Source organism: Triplophysa rosa, linkage group LG15 (genome assembly GCF_024868665.1).
Source record: "Triplophysa rosa linkage group LG15, Trosa_1v2, whole genome shotgun sequence".
NCBI lineage: Eukaryota > Metazoa > Chordata > Actinopteri > Cypriniformes > Nemacheilidae > Triplophysa > Triplophysa rosa.
In genome coordinates this window covers 8,707,661-8,728,061 of record NC_079904.1, presented here as the reverse complement: position 1 = coordinate 8,728,061, position 20,401 = coordinate 8,707,661, and the positions used below count along the sequence as shown (strand labels likewise).

At 37.7% G+C, this 20,401-nt stretch overlaps 1 protein-coding gene across 2 annotated transcripts in view; it reads right to left on the bottom strand.

The window, feature by feature from the left end:
• The window catches only part of usta (uronyl 2-sulfotransferase a), a 65,934-nt gene that overhangs the window by 23,895 nt on the left and 21,638 nt on the right, over window positions 1-20,401 (bottom strand). For both annotated transcript variants that reach the window (XM_057353558.1, XM_057353559.1), the window contains exon 2: window positions 1,006-1,049. In XM_057353558.1, coding sequence (XP_057209541.1) covers window positions 1,006-1,049 — 44 coding nt within the window. The remainder of the gene's footprint in view (window positions 1-1,005; window positions 1,050-20,401) is intronic.

The window sequence follows — 20,401 nt, the reverse complement described above, 5'->3', positions numbered from 1 at the left end:
ATATATATATATAAGCAGAATCGGAATCGATAAAATTGAAACGATTCCCAACCCTACATAACATACTGAATAGGTATATAATAATGACTCATTTTTCAACAAGTCTCTGAAACCATTGACAGACCACAGTGATGGCCTCAATCCTACTATTATGAAATAGAGCTATCATTTGTTTCTGAGCAAACGCAGCTGAAACATTCACTGGGTTTAACATAATCTGCAGACTGTGTGTCACGACACTTTATATTCGCCTCTTAAATCAAGCTTGTTCTTTCCATTTTTTCTCTTTATATCTTTCTGCCTGTGAAAATACAAACCGAGATGTCCTCTCTTTGTAGGAAGTGCTGATAAGCCAAGCAGCCATGTGTGTGTTGTGTCCCAGACGACTTTCACAATTGTTGGCTCACTGTCTGATGACCACGGCAATTCCAAACATTAAAAACTAAAACTCTGGATCATCACTCTGGATAAGATGTCTGCTGAACTTCCTAAAAATAAAAAAATCTTATGTCTGGTAGCATTGATGCTATCTATATACTAGTATACTTCTAAATAACTTTCCTTCAGAAAGAAATCATTGTTACTACAACTTGCAAGACAGGCCAGTAAAACATGGATTTTCCAGGAAACTATGTAAACTAAAGGCTATTGACTATTTACAAAAAAGGAAAAGTTATTTGACATGTCCATTGCCAGTTTCCTATTTAAACAGGAAATACATGAGCACAGGAAACACAATGATATTCGTCAAACCACATCATTAGCTCTTTAAATGTAAATGTTTATGGATGTGTGCATGTCTCTATGTGGCTGACTTTTTGGCCTTCCAGTCACTGTCAAATCTGAGGAAATTAGTTTACGCTTTTTGTCTTGTAATGCTTTCCTGTACTGTGTGAGAAGGTTAAAATAACAGGAAAATTTCAGACAGGGACATTCTGTCAAGTACACTGTAAACGGGAGGACAACAAGAGAGAAATGAAGAGTCTGACAGGTCAAAACACTTACCCTCGGTGCAGGTGGTCCGTGGTCATCAACAAAAGTGGATTCTCCTGTAAAGAAACAAGCCAGAATGAGCTGCATCCATCTGTTATTTAATAAAACAAAAGAAGGACTCACAGACACTAATGCATTATATAACACTGAAAACAAATACAAGTATTTTCAGTGGCGTACATACAAACAAAACTGTGTTTTGAAATGAAACCGATTCAACATCTGAGGGGAATCAGCCTAGGAATCAACACTGAAACTGTGCATAAGAGCCTGAACACCCACTCTATGAGGACCTTAAAGAAAGTCTAAGGAAGACTGGTCGTGTTTAAGGAAGTTTAAGGAAAACCCTTTCATCCCAAACAAGTGTCTCACACACTGAAGTTATTGGAAACAGATAATACTATCTCTAAATCGTTGTACTCTGCTGAATAAAAACTCATCCAGCAACACAGACCTGCTATACTTCTCAGCATATCTTCAACTTTCTCAGTATGAGGAAGAGTAGGAGTATATTCAACTCAACTCTCAACTCAACTTTATTTATATAGCGCTTTTTACAATTTTCAACGTTACAAAGCAGCTGTACATGAGACATATTGACTATAAGCAAAACAATTAAAATTTTAAAACAATTAAAGTACCTGTAAAAACAAGAAAAGGTGAAAACACAGAAGACAGACATACCAACATACAAAACACTCCACACAAACAATATGCACACGTACTAACACACATAGACATAGACATAGACACACACACGGACGCGCACGCACACACGTACACAAACAAGTACGCATACACAGTGAGAGCAAACATTTAAGATAAAGGAGAGAGAAGTACAGGTCAAATATAACAGACCATAAATTCCTATATGCAATATTAATTAAGTAAAACTTTAAAATTCTAAAGCAGCCCCCCCGGCCAGGCAAATAGTGCAAAAGAACAGTATGCAAACGGTGGTGAGGAACCCAAAACTCTAATCGAGAAAAAAAACCTCAGGAGAACCCAGGCCCAACCAGGGGATTCCAGTTCCCCTCTGGCAAAAGCTGCTGCCTCTGCACAAGCTCCATAGAGCTTGCACAACAAGGCTAAATAAAAATAAATAAACTTACTAATAAGGTCAATTATAGTTTTAAGATTATCATTAATAATCTAATAGCATTTGAAATTTTGTGGTGAAGACGTGTCAGGTGACCGCGTCCTTCTTTATCCAGCTCTATCATCTCAGCTCTTGTCAGGTCGCCGCTTCCCATTCTCCGCTCTACCATCAGGTCAGGCCATGAAGACGTGTCAGGTGACCGCGTCCTTCTTTATCCAGCTCTATCATCTCAGCTCTTGTCAGGTCGCCGCTTCCCATTCTCCGCTTTACCAGCAGGTCAGGCCATGAACTGCATCCTGCTCGCTGTGGTAACCTTGGAACAATGAGACAAGACTGGCTGAGAGTAGAGTACTGTTCTGTACTCTTTGATGCAACAAGTACATCAGTTGTGTTTTTGGTTCCGGTTGATCTAACTAATGCAGCCTAAACCCTCAGAGGATTTATATTATTGAAGTGTAGTGTATGCAAGATTCAAAAGAGATGCTTCCGCAAATTTTGAGCAGATAAATGACATCACAAATCTCGTTTCGCCACTCATATATTATAAACCTGTAAAGGGTAATATACACAATACATAAAATAAATAATTGTGTTCTGTTTAATAAATTACCACAACACAAGGAAATTATCATCTATATATGGGCTGTTTAAATTATGCCACGTGTACATGAAAAAAGTTTAGGTCAGCCAATGACACCATACATCCATAGATATATCCATAATACTGTAAATCATGTTGTATTATCACCTGCACACTGAATTTAACATCCATCAGCGACTTCATAAATCTTGCACAACAACATCCTGCAGCTTGCATTAAAAGCCTCAGGGGTTTGTGTGGGAAAGACTCATCAATATGCAAACAGTCATAAACAACACATGCTTATCCTGAGGACATCTTCAGAATATTCATGAATAAGTCCAAAAGCAACTTTTTTTAAAAAAGGTTCCAACAGAGGCAGACCATTATCTTAATAACATAATAAAGGATAGTTTAGATTTTTAGTGATATTGTCCGGTTGACTGTACATCATCCCACTTATAACATGACAAAAATATATAAATTGTGATGACCAACCAGAATTAAGTACACAAGAGAGCCATGTAAGTCAGTTCTGTAAAGATATTTGGTTTTAAGAATACAAAAAGTCCCCTGGTGTTTCGCTCTGTTACAAAACCATCAAATGGTCCTCTATAACAGACTCCTCCTTCCTGTTCAGGTAGGGGATGTGAGAGTGATCCCATTTCCCATATCTCAGTTTCTCTGCCATCCGTCAGGACTTTATTTGACAGATTTTTCATGTATTTTTGAAATATGGTAAAAAATGTCAAAGCACAGAAACGGACTGCAAAATTACAAATACAATTTTACTTTACAAAAAAGTATTTTTTTTCTGGAATATTTTTACAGGATTTGACGTTTGTCAGTAGCTTTTAGCTGGAAACACTGATGAAATACTGATGAAATAGTATTGAAATACTGAAACTCCTCCACTGAAGCACAGAAAATTCTCTGTTCTCCTGGAAATATCTGTAGAAATATCTGTAGAAATCAAACATCAAAACAACTAGCGTTCCTTAAATCCCCCACCATTATCTGTAGATTTGAACTATGACAGTAGATATGAGTTTTAATAAGAAAAGTTATACGTGTTCTTATTCCAGGTAGAAAAGTGAGAAATAAAAGTTTTTAACATTAAAATCTTAAATAAATCTTGTAGATTAACTGAAAGATTGGGTGGTGCTAACACAGTTATCTTAAGTTGCGGAAAGTGATTTATACTTCAAAATAAAATAAATTCGTGTCATTTTAAGGAAAGCTATCTTATATCCTCTGCCCATTTGTAATTCATGAGCATGTCCTAAAATGAACTCACTGCTATCAGAATCACCCGGCTGGGATCTTGCGTAATTATCTACTGAATGTCCCAGTGCCTTGCTGACCCACACCCAACAACGGCACCATCCGTCCTGTCTTTGGTCGGCATCTCGCTTCATCTGATATTGTGCTCCGTAACCCCGCAGGGCAAATTAGCACCTCCGCTAACTACCCGTCATAGCTGGTGTCTTCTGAGGGTCAGATTCCCAGACTCCAGAGACGAGTCATTCAGGTCATCGGGCTTTGAAATAATTGGAGACCAAAGCAGGCACAGAAATGCAAAACATAAACAAAGGACTTATTAGCGTGGGCCGATTATGGAAAAACGGCAGTAAACGGAGAACAGGCGATAGCTGTGAAAAAATATTCAGCCTTGCTATTCTGTCACCTTTGTGTCGACGGCAGCTTGTTTTCTTCATGAGAGGATTATTAATGAACCAAAAATTACAAAAACAAAGCATCACAATAACATTCAACAGCCTCTAGACTGCCATAACCAAGCCACACAGGATTGCCATTTTGTCGTGAGGTAGTGTAAAATACAAAAGCCGCAAGCTATTTATAACCAGTCTCAAATCTTATCATACCCCACAAAACACTGACCGCTGGCAGAACATTTTTAAAACTTGAGTGCAATGAAGGACATCTCAACATGCACTATTTAAAGACTAAAGCAAAAACCATCTGGATCCAAGTCAACATTCTTGTGAACACATGGGCTAAGGGTGATTTGATCTGATTATAGGAGACAAGCAAACAATCCAAATCCAGTCCAAAGCAAACAATATCAGTATAAACATGTTGTCAACTGAGGTCCCTCATGATGGTGGAAATTATTAGATAGATCGGCCAAAAATGAATCAATATTCTTTTATCATTTATTTATACTCACCCATTACCCATATGACTTTCTACTGCAGAACACAAAATTTGATATTTTGAAGAATGTTTTTAACCAAACAACATTGGTCCCAACTGACCTTCATCAAAACCACAGAGACACTTCTCAAAATATCTTCTTTTGATTTGCACAAGTCATGAAGGGTGAATAAATGATGACAGATGTCTTATTTTTGGGAGAACTTTCCTTTAAGAACAAACTTGAGATTTTGTTTTCAGCATTGTTTTGGCAGTCTACTCACTCAAAAACTCAAATCAAGTGCAAACTGTAAAAAAATCACTTTAGTTTCCAACCCAACTTTGCTTCAGGTCAATATGAGTCAGGTAACTGTCAGAACTTGCTTGATCTACAACATGAATAGTCTCAACTGGTCTCATCAATCTGCACCTGCAATGAAAACAAGTGGATTGGTGAGCGTATGACAGCACATTTATGCGCTTTCACACTCCTGGTGGTGTGCACGCAGCATTTAATGCACCTACGAGATGAGAACATATGGCTGAGGGTCCTTAAGTACAGCAATGACATCAGTCTGCCATTCCAGAGTGCTTAAACACACCCGGTTTAAATAACATCAGACACTTAGTTTTTATTTCTGACACCATTTTATTTATTCTCAACCACTTGAAGCACAGTGTGTGTTTGTGTTTCTTATATAACATTTTCTTATTCTACTGTACTGTATGTGGTGACGTGAATGCTTCTCGCACCGTGCGGTCAGACTTTACTGAACCCTTTAATTTAGTATGTAGGAGTGGTCCCGCATTAAGACCACCCCAAGGCCATCACACTGATGACAGTGAGGTTTAAGAGTCTCCACCCAGGACTGTTATTCCATAAATCTGACCCTATTACCACCTACCAAGTGAGGTAGAGCAAATCAGAGGCGTTCATGCCCATTCAAACAGATTTACTGATTTTTTACTGATTTTTGAACAGTCAGTTTTGCATGCAACCTCCAAATGACGAGTAAGTCATCTATTAATCAATTGCACGATTCTATAGGAAGACACTATATCAGTTATGAGCTGCACCCTCATCCTCTTTCTGAGATTTTTGCCGTTTTGATCACGTACAGGAGCTTAACATTTATCAATCCGGCGACAGAAGCAACAAGTAATCAGCGTCTGCGCATGGTCGGGAGCTTGGCTCACGGAAACACCTGCCTCCCTGAAATGCCGTCGTTTAGGCAAAGCATTTGTCACCCACTTTCATTTAGACCCCGCGACCAAACGCGGGTGTGAGAACTGGACACTGCCCAGACCGATCCGTGTATGTCACAAACTACTGTGAGAACAGACTGCTCCATATGCTTTCAAATGGCTCTAGCGATACGTTGGTGTAGTCTGCACAGTCGAACACACCTCTTGCTACTTGGCATACAGGTAGCATCATTTTAAGTGAATAACTTGTTACATTTCAATTTCAGGGTGCAAAGATTGAAGAAAATATATTTTCCTCTTAATTAACTATCAATAATATATTAAATAATTTAATATAGATTTGGAAATATATAGAGTACTATATTAATTAAAATAACATATACAATATATTAAATAATACATAAAGAATTGACACTTTTCATATTAAGAAACAGATGCACTTAAATTATTATATTATGTATTATATTGCATTATATGTTTTTGTTTCATAATGGAAGGAATTTTGTAATCGATAATAAATCTGTATTAAAGGCAGTTTAACAAAGGGTAACTGCTTTGCTTCATTTTTATTTGCTTTTACTTTTGTGCTCTAATTTCATTTGTATGCAAACAATGACTCTTTTACAACTTTAGATATTTGTTCTCAAAATACACCAGACTGATGCATTTACCTAAAAAATCTAACCTACATATTTTTTTTACTGGGAAGAAGATTCATAAATCAATCAGAATTTTATTTAATTCTCGCAATGATTTGAATACGCTTAAGAGATATTCTCTATAATATTGCTTTAAATGTATGTATTTGTATGCACAGGACATGTTTCTGTGTGTTGTGCACACTGTGCCCCCTTAAAAAAAATGGGTGCGTGACGCCCCTGGAGCTAATGGACATCTGCTTTCACTTTTTATATAATTGCTATGTTTTGTTGTTTTAGGAACCATCACTGAGTGAGGTCCTAAAAAGCTACGTCAGGATTTATTGGGTGGCTGCGTCTAATGTTAGCATGGGCATGACTGATACAGATTCTTATGATTCAGTTGTGATTCTATGATTCAGAAGTCCACCACATTTACACCACGTGCCACACAAGTCGAACCAACCTCTGTGTTCAGTGACAGAATTTGTGAAAATGTACAAATGCATTGTAACAGGACAAAATCGTAAGAAAAACACATCTATTGTGAAAGTGATGAATCACTTGGAGACACACTGAGAAAAGCTTAAACAGAGAGAGGTTACACTCTTCTGATAGAGCAGATCACTAAATCGAATCAGAACTACTTCAAAAGGGACCGTCATCTAAACAGCGTCATGAAAAAAATCGTATTTAAGCACTTTCAATGTTATGTGCTTTACGTTTGCAATTGATGTTCTGTTTGCTTCTTTGACAAAAACAAAAAACAAACACTTAAAAACAAAATAACAAATACATACAACCAGAAAGAAAATGGTTTCTTTAGAGTAAGGTTTTGCTTTAAAGTAATGAAAAATCAACCAAAGACAGAAAGCAGGTAAAGGTCTGGGCATCTGCATGCAAAGTCTGTCATCAAAACCACGTGATTGCAAACAACCTATTGCTCATAATCTGACTGCAGCCAGACTTGCTACATACAGCATGTCCAAAGAAAAAACAGCTCTGAGCGCTACAAAGGAAAAAACCTTTTGGTCTGTACCTAATGACAGGAAATATGCTAAATAAACTGTCCGACGGCAGGTCCCATCAGCCTCAACCACAGAGTCTTTCTGTAGATTTCCTTTTTAAAGCAGATGTTTGTTGATTTTTTATGAGCCTGCAGCAGAGCAACAGTTGTAGTGAGTCGTTGTTTCCAAATGCCATCATGTGGTTTTCTCATCACTGCTCATCATGGCCGCCCAATGTTCTCCTACAGACAGTCTTTTTAGGGGGTCGTTCAGACACATCCAGAAAATTGCAAGGAACCGGGAATAGTCCACTGATGTGTGACCTTTGACCTCTAATGTAAAACATCAGCAGACAGAATCTTGACAAAAACAAAGAGTATCTGTATTTACATTCAGTCACTTCAGTCTTGATGTTACAGAGTATTCCATTTACATTTAACCTGTATCATTTAACCTTCCATTTCCATTTAACCTGCCTTGGGGGGATTTCTACTTGGTCTTTTCGGGATCCGATAGTTTCGTGATTTCCGATCATATAAACACACAAGTGACCTAATGATCCAAAAAGAAAGGAAAATCCCAAATGATGATTTCGAATGAACTAAAAACAAACGCATTACACACATGGTAATGCACTTACTGCACATACAGACACATGTACAGTACATAAAACACCAAGATAATGAGCATGGTATTTGAGTACGTTTGCTCGGTTGTATGAAACAGATACATCCCCATGGACTGTCTTACAGTCATTTGTACCAAAACTGCTGTTACTGTCATCATTGTACGACAAGCACACACACACATGCACAGCAAGTCTGTGACATCTACAACCCACACAGTTGAGAGGAAACCAGTAGAAGGACAAAACATACTGTAACAGATGGTGAGAGATGATGCGGGGGGGCTTTTTATACTTTCCTAAGCAGTGAGATACAAACAGTGACCCAGGTGGATTACACAGGCTGATTTACTTTTCATCAAACCTCCCAACAGTAAAAGAGAGAGTTAGATGGTTTTTTTACATGTTAAATGTATGATTAAATATAGCTCCCATAGCCAATGCACTACCACATCAGATCAAAGCGTTTTCAGGATTGCCCCTTGGCGGGTATAAAATTGCAGACTTTTGGTTACCAGTCCAGATCACCACTGGAGAAATGTGGTTTTGTAACATCTCCTATAAGCTAAACATACCGTTTAAAAAGCATCTATGTTCAAATTCGATTTCACTGGGTGATATAAGATTAGCGTGGGTCTTATTAGCAATGTTTACACTGCAACAACAAAAAATATTGATATGCTTAAACTTGCTGTTAGGGTGACAGAGAATGACCATAATTTAAAACATAGGCTACAGTTCATGTGCACTAAATACATGTATCCCATGGTACACCTCACATCCCTTGAACCACAACTTGCCATATTGTTAAATGATTTAAATAATTTAGTCTACACACAGACCATCAACGTGACAGGGTGGAACCGTCCCCATATGATAATAAATCTATACTAGCAAAACCAATGTTTTTTAGTTATTTTTGGCCTCTATAGCTTTATTAGATATTACAGTGAAGAGATGACAGAAAATCATACAGGCTACGCTAAAAGAGAGAGAGGAAAATGAGTCTAGAAAGGCCCTCAAGGTGAAACTCGAACTTGAGTCATCCTAATCGCCATTGCGTAATTTCCCCCATTGGCAAACCTTATTTTCTTGTTTTAACATAACCGTTAGGGATGCACCAATACCAGTATCGGGTATCGGGCAGATACCAAGCTCATGTACTCGTAATGACACACCGATACCAAAGACCGATACCTCACGTGACATACATAGAGCCCTATGATTTCCGCAATGCGGGAAACGCGGACGGAATAGAGGAATCCAGGCATAAAAACTGAATTTGCTGTACAACACGTAATCTGGCAAATGTATTATTTCCTAACAAGAAATTAGCGCTGAACCGCTAACAGCTAACGTAACAGTTAACGAAATATTCAGATACTGTTTAAATATGTATTCTGCTAGTTTTGCGTTACCGTGTGTGAAAGAGGGGTGCGGTTGCGTGTACTGAACGAAATGTGCTTGTGGAGCTTTCAGCGCCAGCGTTTCACTGCAGGAGGACACGAACACATAACAAACACCATTTGCTGCGATCTGTCAAAATAAAGGTCCCGTTAACTTAAACAAACGCTCTTTGCGGCGTCCCGTCAAAATAAAAGTCCGGTTGACTTGAACAAGTTATAATACACTCACATTTTACCACACCACCCCCCTTGAATTTTTTATAATTCAACCACAGAGTATATTGTTTACTTTAGCAAACTGAAGTAAATGTGCTAGTAAAATTGTGCTACTTATCATAAAAAAATTGAACTTAATTTAAAAATAGTACTTAAATTTAAGTAGACCTAAAAACAAAAGAAAAAAAATGTACCAGTAAGATACTGGTTTATTAAAATAATTGTACATTATACAGGCATCGGTTATAGGTATCGGTATCGGCAAGTACCAGAAAAAAGTACCGGTACTCGTACTCGGTCTTTAAAAAATGGTATCGGTGCATCCCTAATAACCGTGTAATTTTGCTTATTTAGTAAATTTCTTGTTTAAGCATGTTTACTGAAAAATATATTTTTTCCAGTGTACACTTAGCATGGATCTCAACTGAGTTACTATTCACTATCTCTCATCTAAATAAGCTTTACATTGCAGAGACATTGCATGACTATTCGGATGTGTATGGCACTTACTATCAAGTGAGGCTGTTTTTTTTAAAGGATCTTGTCAGCAAGCCATGTGTCGAGAAATTTAGATTAATGCCATTGCTGCATTGATATAAATGCCAGAACCAATACATATTTCTTACAGTCAGAAGTCTAGTAGTAAATCCATCCAAACCCCACACAAGCCTTCAACGCTGGCCTGAAAGAATCCATCACTGAGTATAAACAACTCCTCTAAATGACCCACAGAATCACATCTCAATTTTGAATTCTGAAATGTACACATTATGTATGAACGTTCTCTTTTGCGTGCCCATACACAAGAATGTTTTCAATATGCTCTTTTTGACAGAAGATTCCAGCACATGTGTGTCCAATTCCATGTGTGTCTGTTATGCGTTTAAACTGTGGGAAACTGTAAAGGACTATCAGGGTGTAGTAAAAAGCAAATTAGAAATATCCACACTATTTGTGGCACAAAATACCAGTGTGTTGATATGGATGTCAAGAATGAAGTCAGAGAGTTCATTCAGGACATATGCTATCTGAGCAGAACTATAAATGTGTGGTCTTTCAATAAAACATGTGGGCTGTTGTGTGTACTGTAAACCTCATAAAACAAAAGTTTACATGTACTGGTGTGGCTTGGTCTGGTTTAGTGGGTGAATATTTCTCTTGTACTGTACAATACAAAAAAATGGCTGATAAGTTTAATTAAAAAAATTGCAACAAAAATAACTTTGTGGTGGTATGAAGCAACCCAGAAGCATTTAATGGAACATGACTTAACATTGGACTGAAAAAATAATTTCAGGCACCCATCACACTTCACTCCTTTCGAAAGGAGACAGGAGTTTTTGATTAACTGATACAGGCCAAAAGAATGTGATGAGGAGGAAAAGAGGAAATGTCCAGAACACCCACTCTTAAGTATGCATTCTGTCTCACTGTTATATACACACACAGTCCCACAGACACAGCTACACACACCACTCCCTAAACCTCTAAAAAACATAATCTGCAAATGTGCGGCACATGTGGTGTATGTTTTCTGCTAAGTCTGTAAATACTGAATATATTAGATTGAAGGAATGAAAGGGTGAAAACTAACGGAAACTTCCATTGTGGAGAGCAGCCAGACCCACAGATAGAGCAGAGAGGATTAGGACAAATATTCACTAAAATCCTCTGAACTGAGAGTATGAGCCCTAAATTAAACAAATCCATCTTATATGTGTGAATGAGAGCAGGAAACAAGGAAACTGGCAGCACTTCCTGCTAAATCCATTTCCCATCACTGTGGGAAACTTTGAAGTGTTCCTCAAAACACTGCAAAAGTATACATTCTTAGTAGGTGTCAAGAAGTTTAATAGATTTATTCAAATGAACTTCCTGATAAACAAAGAGTAGAGGGTCGTGAATAAGTTCAATATCTTTGTTACCTGCTAAGTTCTGAAGTCCAAAAAACACTATTAAAAACTCCCTAGATAAAAGTTTAATGCAGGACCCGGTTCATTTATCGTCTGAATATTACAGATCAAATGTAATTTTTCATAATTACTCACTGAAAAAAAAACAATAATCTAAATATTGGTGGAAATGCATTCCCCTAAATGACTGTGGCCATAGAAATTATGATTATAAAATACTTCCTACTTGAGTTTCTCAGGAGAATTACATAATTACCTAAGATACTGACTTTTATTTATTAAACTTGCTTACATTTGCCAACTCTGAACCACTTTTGTCATCTTGTCTATACTCTATGTATATAATCTAAAACACTCTGGATTTGTTAAAGCAAACAAACTGTTACACCTTGTTTTTTATCTCTCAGGTTTTGCAATCTAACTGAATCATGACGGCCGGAAATATACTTAATTTCATGAGCGACATTATAAAATGCAGTGCTTGGCTTGTTTTATGCAGCAATAATTATTATCTCTCTCTAGGAAAAACACAGCAGTCAGCTGAATCCTAAATAGAGCAAAAACAACTTGGCTGACCTATGACTAAATGCGCATGTTTGCTATGTTGTTTGTGTTTGTGCCGTTTTTTGGAAGGCCAAAGAGTAAAAAGACGAAAGAGTTCATTAAAGGCAATGAGGGAAACAGATTAAAGGAACAATACGGCATTTTTAGGAGGATATGTGACCCGAGGATTAACAGAGTTTATTCATCATTGAGTAAAAGAATAAAACGCACTCTCGCTCGCTCTCCAGTTTCAGCTCCAACGCGCTCTCGCTCTCTCTCTCTCAAGCATCTGGACGAGTACAATATTAAAGCGGTTCCAGATAAACAGTGACGCTCAAAACTGCTCCGTCACACAGCTAATATTACAACAACAACATATCTTGGTATGTTAGTATGTTACTCACGTACTGACCCGAATCAAAGCAACCTCGGGGGTGATTTTTAGAGGATCTTTCTCTCCAACGTCTCTCTCTGCTGGAAAGTATCTCCATAGATATCTGTGAGTACATACCGTATATCTGCTAAAAGCCTTAGTCCTAACTAGGGCTGTCACGATTATTAAATAATCGTCTCATCGCGATTGTTTGACCTCATCGCGATGGTTTCAGATCATCGCGATTATTGCACATCTCTATAGAAGACACTAGGGGGAGCTGTAGTGTATCTGCATATTGCATATTTTAGTGTATATATTGTTACTTAAGCATGGTAATACTTGTCAAATGTACCACCACAACACAATCACTTAAAAAAAAAAAAAAACATATACAAATTACCTGCAGTACAATTTGATATTATTTAAGAGCAAATCTCAGTGTGAAAACCAGTCTACCAAAATTTCACTAACACACAAGTAAAATTTTATTGTAGTCTTGCAAGTGAGAAAAAAACAGACTAGAAGCTTTTCTATGACTGATAGTATTTTAATGGTGGCTTCAATTCACACCTGATAAATTTACAAGTATTTGGTGGTTGTATTATTGACAGGTAAAAACCTAAACCTTAAATATATGATGACCCAATTTTTTCCGATGTATTTCCAAGAAAAAAACATAGTCTTGTATTCAGAACAATATGGTCGTTTCAATCGCTGAATCATGTCAAAGCTCAAAAACAGACAATTAATCGTCATAATCGCCAAAGCCCTAAAACAGACAATTAATCGCCATAATCGCAATGATTTATTAGACAATTAATCGTCAATCAAATTTCATAATCGTGACAGCCCTAGTTTCAATATGTATTTTTCAGAGGAAGCAAGGAAATCTGCTGTTGTACAATAACACGGACAAGGCTACAAATTTGCTTGTTTTATTAACTTAGAAAAAGTGAATATTTCTTATAATTGCATTCTTATGCTTTTGTAAGTGACAGAATGTGTACAAGCCATTTACGAGATGGCAAACTCATTAGCAATGGAATAATGTGGACAGAAGTTATCACCACATTGATGGGATCCTGCATAGGTTTCTAAAATAAATTCTGTATTCAATGCCACTGTCCTTTCAATACGTTTCCTTCTCAAAACCCGTACTGTACAAAATTCCACCTAGCTCCCTGTGCTATTGGCTAAGAAGCCAAAGATGTTTACCTGGCCCCAGGACGGCGTAGTACGTGGTGTGTATTTTTGCCTGTATGTTTGAGGTGGTATTTAAAATCAAGAAACAACTTCTGGGCTGTGAACCAACTCTTCCTCTTATGTCGTCGGGCTGTCCCCCCTAGAGCTGCAGTGGTCTGGCTAGGCAGATATTACCACTCAGGTCATTTAAGGTCATCTGCGTCTTCTAAATGAATGAAATCATGCCAATTACGTCACAGCCGTGAACTGTGATTTGCTACTAAAGGAACGGTTCAGCCACAAATAACTATTTTGTCATCATGTATTCACCCTCAATCATTCAAAACCTGCATTACTTTCTTTCCTTTACGTAATACAAAAGAAGATATATTGAGAAATGTCTCAGTGGTTTTGTGTCCATACAATCGAAGTCAATGGGAGCCAATGTTGTTCGGTTACCAATGTTCTTTAAAGGTGTGATGAACTGGGCTTGTTTATTGTTTTATACTGTTGTATGAGGTCTACTTATGACGTTTGCGTGGTTTTTACATTCAAAAACATCAAAATCAATAAGTAAAAGGTTATTTTCTACCCGGGTTTTGAGGCCGGCTTGACAACCGATCGGTTTGAATGGGCATTCCGCCATGAAGACTTAACGCCCAGACTATAAACACCCACTGCTATGATTGGATAACAGTTTGCGTAGTAAACTTAGTTGGAGCCTTCTGTGAATTCGGTTAGAGACGTAACGTTGGTTACACAGGGTATATCAAACGATCTCTAACAAAGCAATAGTGACGCATAGTACAAATATGTTGTACTCACATAAGATTGCTGCGCCATTCCTATCGGATCCAATATTGACGGCACAGCACTGCTTTTTAATTTTAGTCTCTCCGCAAATCCATCGTCGACCTCTGCCTTGTTCACAAAGGAATCTGCGGTAATGTTTAATGTGAGCTGGAATGTCTTTAAAAATAAACTTCAACCACGCATTACTAATGTCGGAATCCGAAGCAAGGTTATGCAGCGACTGTGTTCTTCCACAACCAGGCACTCCACAATATTTTGCGATCTTTAACGGCATATTTATTGCTTGCTCGTTCTATCTGGTTCCGCGCAACTTGTGTTACTTCAGTACTGTCATGCGCGAACCAGTGGGCGGGGCTAGAGAAGTAGTCGTTGACATTTTTCTGTGGAGGCGGTGTTCAACCTATCAATGACGTATATAGGTGCATTCCAGGACCTGGCGTTCGCTGAGGCTGGTGTCAATAACAGTTGTAATTTCAGTAACAAGGGCATTCTCAGTTCTGACACTTCACAGATTTGATTCCTAAAGAACAAACATACTGATAAAATGTATACGAAGTCACTTTGTATAAAGGCATATGAATGGTTTGTTAGAAAATAGAAAGTCACAGCTCAGCTTCTTCCAAGTTAAAAATATCTCTCATTTCTAGTTGCTTAGAGAAAGATACAATACTTTGGGAAGGACAGTACATATCAAAAAATCATGTGCATTTGCTGTGATGAAACTGTCTCCGGTTTCACCAGACACATGTTCTTGTTCTCCCCCGAGACGCTCGTGTTGGGGGAGGACACAGTGCGCAGACTTCACTCCACTGTCAGGAATGTCAGGAATGGTTTATGAAAAGCACACACTAAGCAACACGAAACACGGGCCGCGGCACACGCAAACACGTGAAGCAGACATGAATTTACAGTAATGTACCATATGAGCCTATAACATATATGAAACACACATAGCTACTCTGTATCCCAACCCCCTCATTTGGGTTGGGTGGTGTTGGGTATAAATAGTGGAGTGGTGTTACGGTGTAGGGCACAAGGCCACAGAACCACTCCACCCAACCAGCCCTTTAAATATATACAGTTTCTCACTCTCACTATTTCTGCATCTCTCTCGATCTGTGATGTACCTGATTGGGGTGAAATGCTTGCTGAATTGCTTTGTAGGGTTTGCATAGACATTTAAAGGGACAGTTCATCCTAAAGCGTAAAATTCTGTCAACATTTACTCACCCTCATTTCTTTCTTTGTATGATGTTTCTGAACTTGATGGCCCAAGTTCATTCTTCAAAGTTCTCCTTTTGTGTTTTAAAGAAGAAACTGATGACATGACATGAAATGATAAGTTACCATACTGTATATCCTGTCAAACAACTTTTATTGTGATCTACAAAAGTCAAACAATCGTACTGGGTTTGGATGACATGAAGTTAAGCAAACTGTCTCTTTAAAAGGGATAGTTCACCCAAAAACAAAAGTTTTGTCATCCTTTACTCACTCTCTTGACATTTTAAACCTGCATGACTTTCTTTCTTCTGCAGAACACAAAAGATGTTGGGTAACCAAATGTTGGATCCCAAAATCAGTTGGACCCCATTGACATCTATTTCATGGACACAAAACCAATGCAAGTTTATGTGGACCAACGGTTACCAACAAATATCTTCTTTTGTATTCTGCAGAAGAAAGAAAGACATACAGGTTTGAAATGACAAGAGAGTGAGCAAAGTTTTGGGTGAAGTATCTCTTTAATACCGACTAGTGTCTCCTTACATCACACTTACATCCATCTCTTCTCCTCCCTTATTTCACTCACTCCTACATCTCACCTTGTTATTTTCCATTCCCCTGCCCTTAATGTCATCTCGCCTTTGCATTTCTAATAATTACACATTAGTTGTGACTGAAAACTGACAGGCCCATCCATTTATCCTTGAAGTTTTAAAACGCTACATTTCTTTGCTTAACCGTAGCATAAAGAATTAGTCTTTCTAAAAAGTGATCCTGACAAATGTAGACAGGCAGATAGAGATTCTCCTTAAAAACACTCAAGAAATACACTCAACTAAAATGACCTCAAAATGATTGAGCTTGAGACTCTGAATCTTTCCCCTCAGTGATGTGAATGCTCCTATTGTCTGTTGTAAACTGGAGTCTTTACTTTTCTTGGATGGACTGAAACTCCCTACAGCTGCTACTGAGGAACAAACTGGGATGACAGAAGCCCACAACACAGTTGGTTATGCATGGGGCAGCTGCTATCATCCAAAATAACTTACATTGGATTCAAGGTTGGATTCATTGGATAAAATATCAGTATGTGTAACCCTGGGAATAGAACCTAACTATAGCATCGCTACGGTGTTATGCACCATCAGGGGCGATTCTAAGGTTTTTTTAATGGGGTGGCACAGGGGGGCCATGTGAAAAGTGGGATGACATAAAAATGGCACTGCACAAGTGCCTGGACAATACATCTCTTGTTTTATAAATAAAATACATTAAACAGACAATAATTGTTCTCAACTTACATTTATGCATTTGGCAGACGCTTTTATCCAAAGCGACTTACATTGAATTATCCTAAACATTTGTTTCCAAGTATGTGCAATCCCCTGGGATCGAACCCATGACCTTGGCGTTGTTAGCCCATGCTCTTTCCACTGAGCTACAGGAAATTATTTCAGAATTGCAAGGAAATTTTCAATTGTCATTTTTATACGGTTAATTTATGATTATGAAGTGGTATCGCATGAACTTTTTGAAAAAATTGCTTATGTTCTGTCTTATTGACCTGTTGCTGCAGAGATGGCTGCTGGTGTAGTCCTCACTGGCTGGCTCTGACCCGTGCTGCCAGGTTCAGGGCTGCTAATTTGCTGGCCAATTTGGCCCTTACTGGTGGATTGGCTCTGACCTGCACTTCACTGTACTGCATCTGCCTGTCTTTGACATAGTTTCTTCTTGAAGAAACCTTGAATGTCCTTCTGCTGTGCCCGACTTTGTGCCCGTTTCATTTTTTCTACAAAATTCTGTCTAAAAACGTAATCATCAACACTACTCAAATAGTATATTTAATAGCATATTTTCATCTGATTAAAGACAAAATCATTTAAATGTGAAGCTGTTCTTGGACATTGCAAACGAAAAAAATATATAAGACTCTACCATGCAATAACGTTTGTTTATTCAAATTTACTATTCTACATCTTAAAATTCCAAGTGTCAGAACGCTAACATTCTTAAAAACCTAAGAATTTTAGCCATTACCACGTTATTGCAGTGATTGTGCCTTTAATCTTTGAAACAACAGGAAGAAACGTACCATAACGATTTCTATTTTAAACGGTGCTGATGCATCGCGGCTGAATAACACAACCAAGCTTTCAACATACATTAACGTATTTCATACTTAATTTAATACTTACAGGAACATAGACGTGGTCTGCAGCCTGTGAAATCGCGCATCTCCTGTTTGAGCTGTGTGTATTCCGCGTCACCAGTGTGTATAGCATATCCAATGGCGTTGAGCATTGGTTGTGAAATTGACAGCACTCTAATCTAATGGCGTTGAGCATTGTAAAATTGACAGCACTTTAATCCAATGGTGTCGTAAATATACGGAAAATAATTGGTAGTGAACCAGACAGTGAGTAGGTGTATTCTACTTCAAGCGGCGCTGCAGATTATGACATCAGTACAGCGCGTGAGATTTTAAATGCACCCGAATTGCTCCTTCAGATGTTATACTCTGATCAGTCTGTGCTGTTGGGGGGGAAAAGTATATTTTGTGGGGAGGCGGTTCTACCCTGTGCCACCCTTTTAGACACGCCCCTGTGCACCATCAGATGAGACAGAGGAACGAAAACAGAAAAAAAGGTTCTTTAAAGGTTGTTTACAACACCTCAGATTTCAATTCTGATCTCATCAATAAACACTGACACACTGTAAAGTTCTTAAATTGTTTTTTTTTATGCTCAGGGGTGCAAACTCGTCAGGGGTGAAAAAGGTGACAACTAAACCCCGCCCCGAGCCCCGCCCCGCTAGTTAAATGCCAACCTAGGTAAAGGCAAGTTAATTCACATAGCACATTTCACACGCAAAGGCAAGTCAAACTAGTTCATAGGGAGAAAATGTAACACGCTGCAAAAAATCCTTTTCTTACATTTTGGTCTTATTTCCAGTCCAAATATTTAATAATTCTTAAATTCACTTAATTGTGACTTTTTTCCCTGAAAACAAGACAATAATTTTTACTTGGCTAGAAAATGCTTCTTGATTTAAGAATTTTCAGATATTTGGACTAGAAAACAAGACAAAAACTAAGTAGGAAAGCATTTTTTGCAGTGCACCATTCATAAACACCTTTATATGATTAAAAACCGTTTGAGCGACAACTACGGTCTAAAATCAACAAGGATTATTAAAATGTTACATGAACTTAGTCAGGGCAAATAAACGACTGTAGATCTTCATTTCAGCACTCAAATGTTTGAAGCGGCTTACGGGCTAAACGTGAGGTGTTTCTCCGTCATGAAACAGGCTGTTACAGGCCTCCACTTGAGCTGAGTGATACTAATATTACTGTACATTACACGCTGTGCTTTACTTGTAGGTCGAACAGTTCTCAAATCGACTTCATGTCAGAGTAATAGCTTACTGATATGTGAGACAAATGTTAAGGTCGAGACTGAGAAGCATTTTTGCAAAGGGTAACGTTAGCGAACTACTAGCAATAACGTAACTTACAATCTTCATAGCTATCACAACAGCAGCCTCGCGCCAAAAAAATTAATAAAATAAACCCAGCCTCACGCGGTAATCACCATTTAAACTGGAACACCATAATTTACAGCAGATACAAATGCATTCCGTCCAGCTCTCCAGCGAACTTAATTTAGCTGGCTACAAACAGGCTAATCTAACCATCATTTACTTCAAAAATAAGTTGCTTTGCGTTAGCATGTTCCTTCATGTTTTACGCAGTGTTGCCAACTCTTTTCAATGGAAAGTAGCTAAAGCCTATGGAGGACTAAACCTGCAAAAATTATAAATAAATGTATAAATAAATAAATATGTAAACGAATAAATGTAATAATATGAAAATAAATAAAGGAATGAATGGTTTGATAAAAGAAAATAATTCGTTTTAGCTATTATTGATCTTAGCTTTAACTTTTCTTTTCATTTTTTAAATTGATTTATTATTTTTTGTGTCAATTTTTTAATTATTTTTTATTATTATTATTTTTTATTTTTAGATTATTTTATTTATCATTTCCTTTTATTTTTACATTTATTTATTTATACGTTTATTTATTTTTATATTTATTTATTATCGCATGTATTTATTTCCACTTTTATTTATTTATTCTTGAATTTATTCTTACTTTTCTGTGTCTTGTATGATAATTAGATGGGTTGGTCTTGCCTACTATTGGTTCAGCGTAGATTGAAGCGTTTGATCGATTACTCTTGACTTGTTTTGGACTAACGTCACGTCACTCACTGATCGTTTGCTTCGTGTATAACGTCTATGGCGGGCGCACAATTAGCTAGAGAGTTACAGCATTTAGCCAATGAAGTCGATAACCATGCATCAAATGACTATGTGTCATTCAGATTAGATGCATTTATTGAGGATTTATTACAG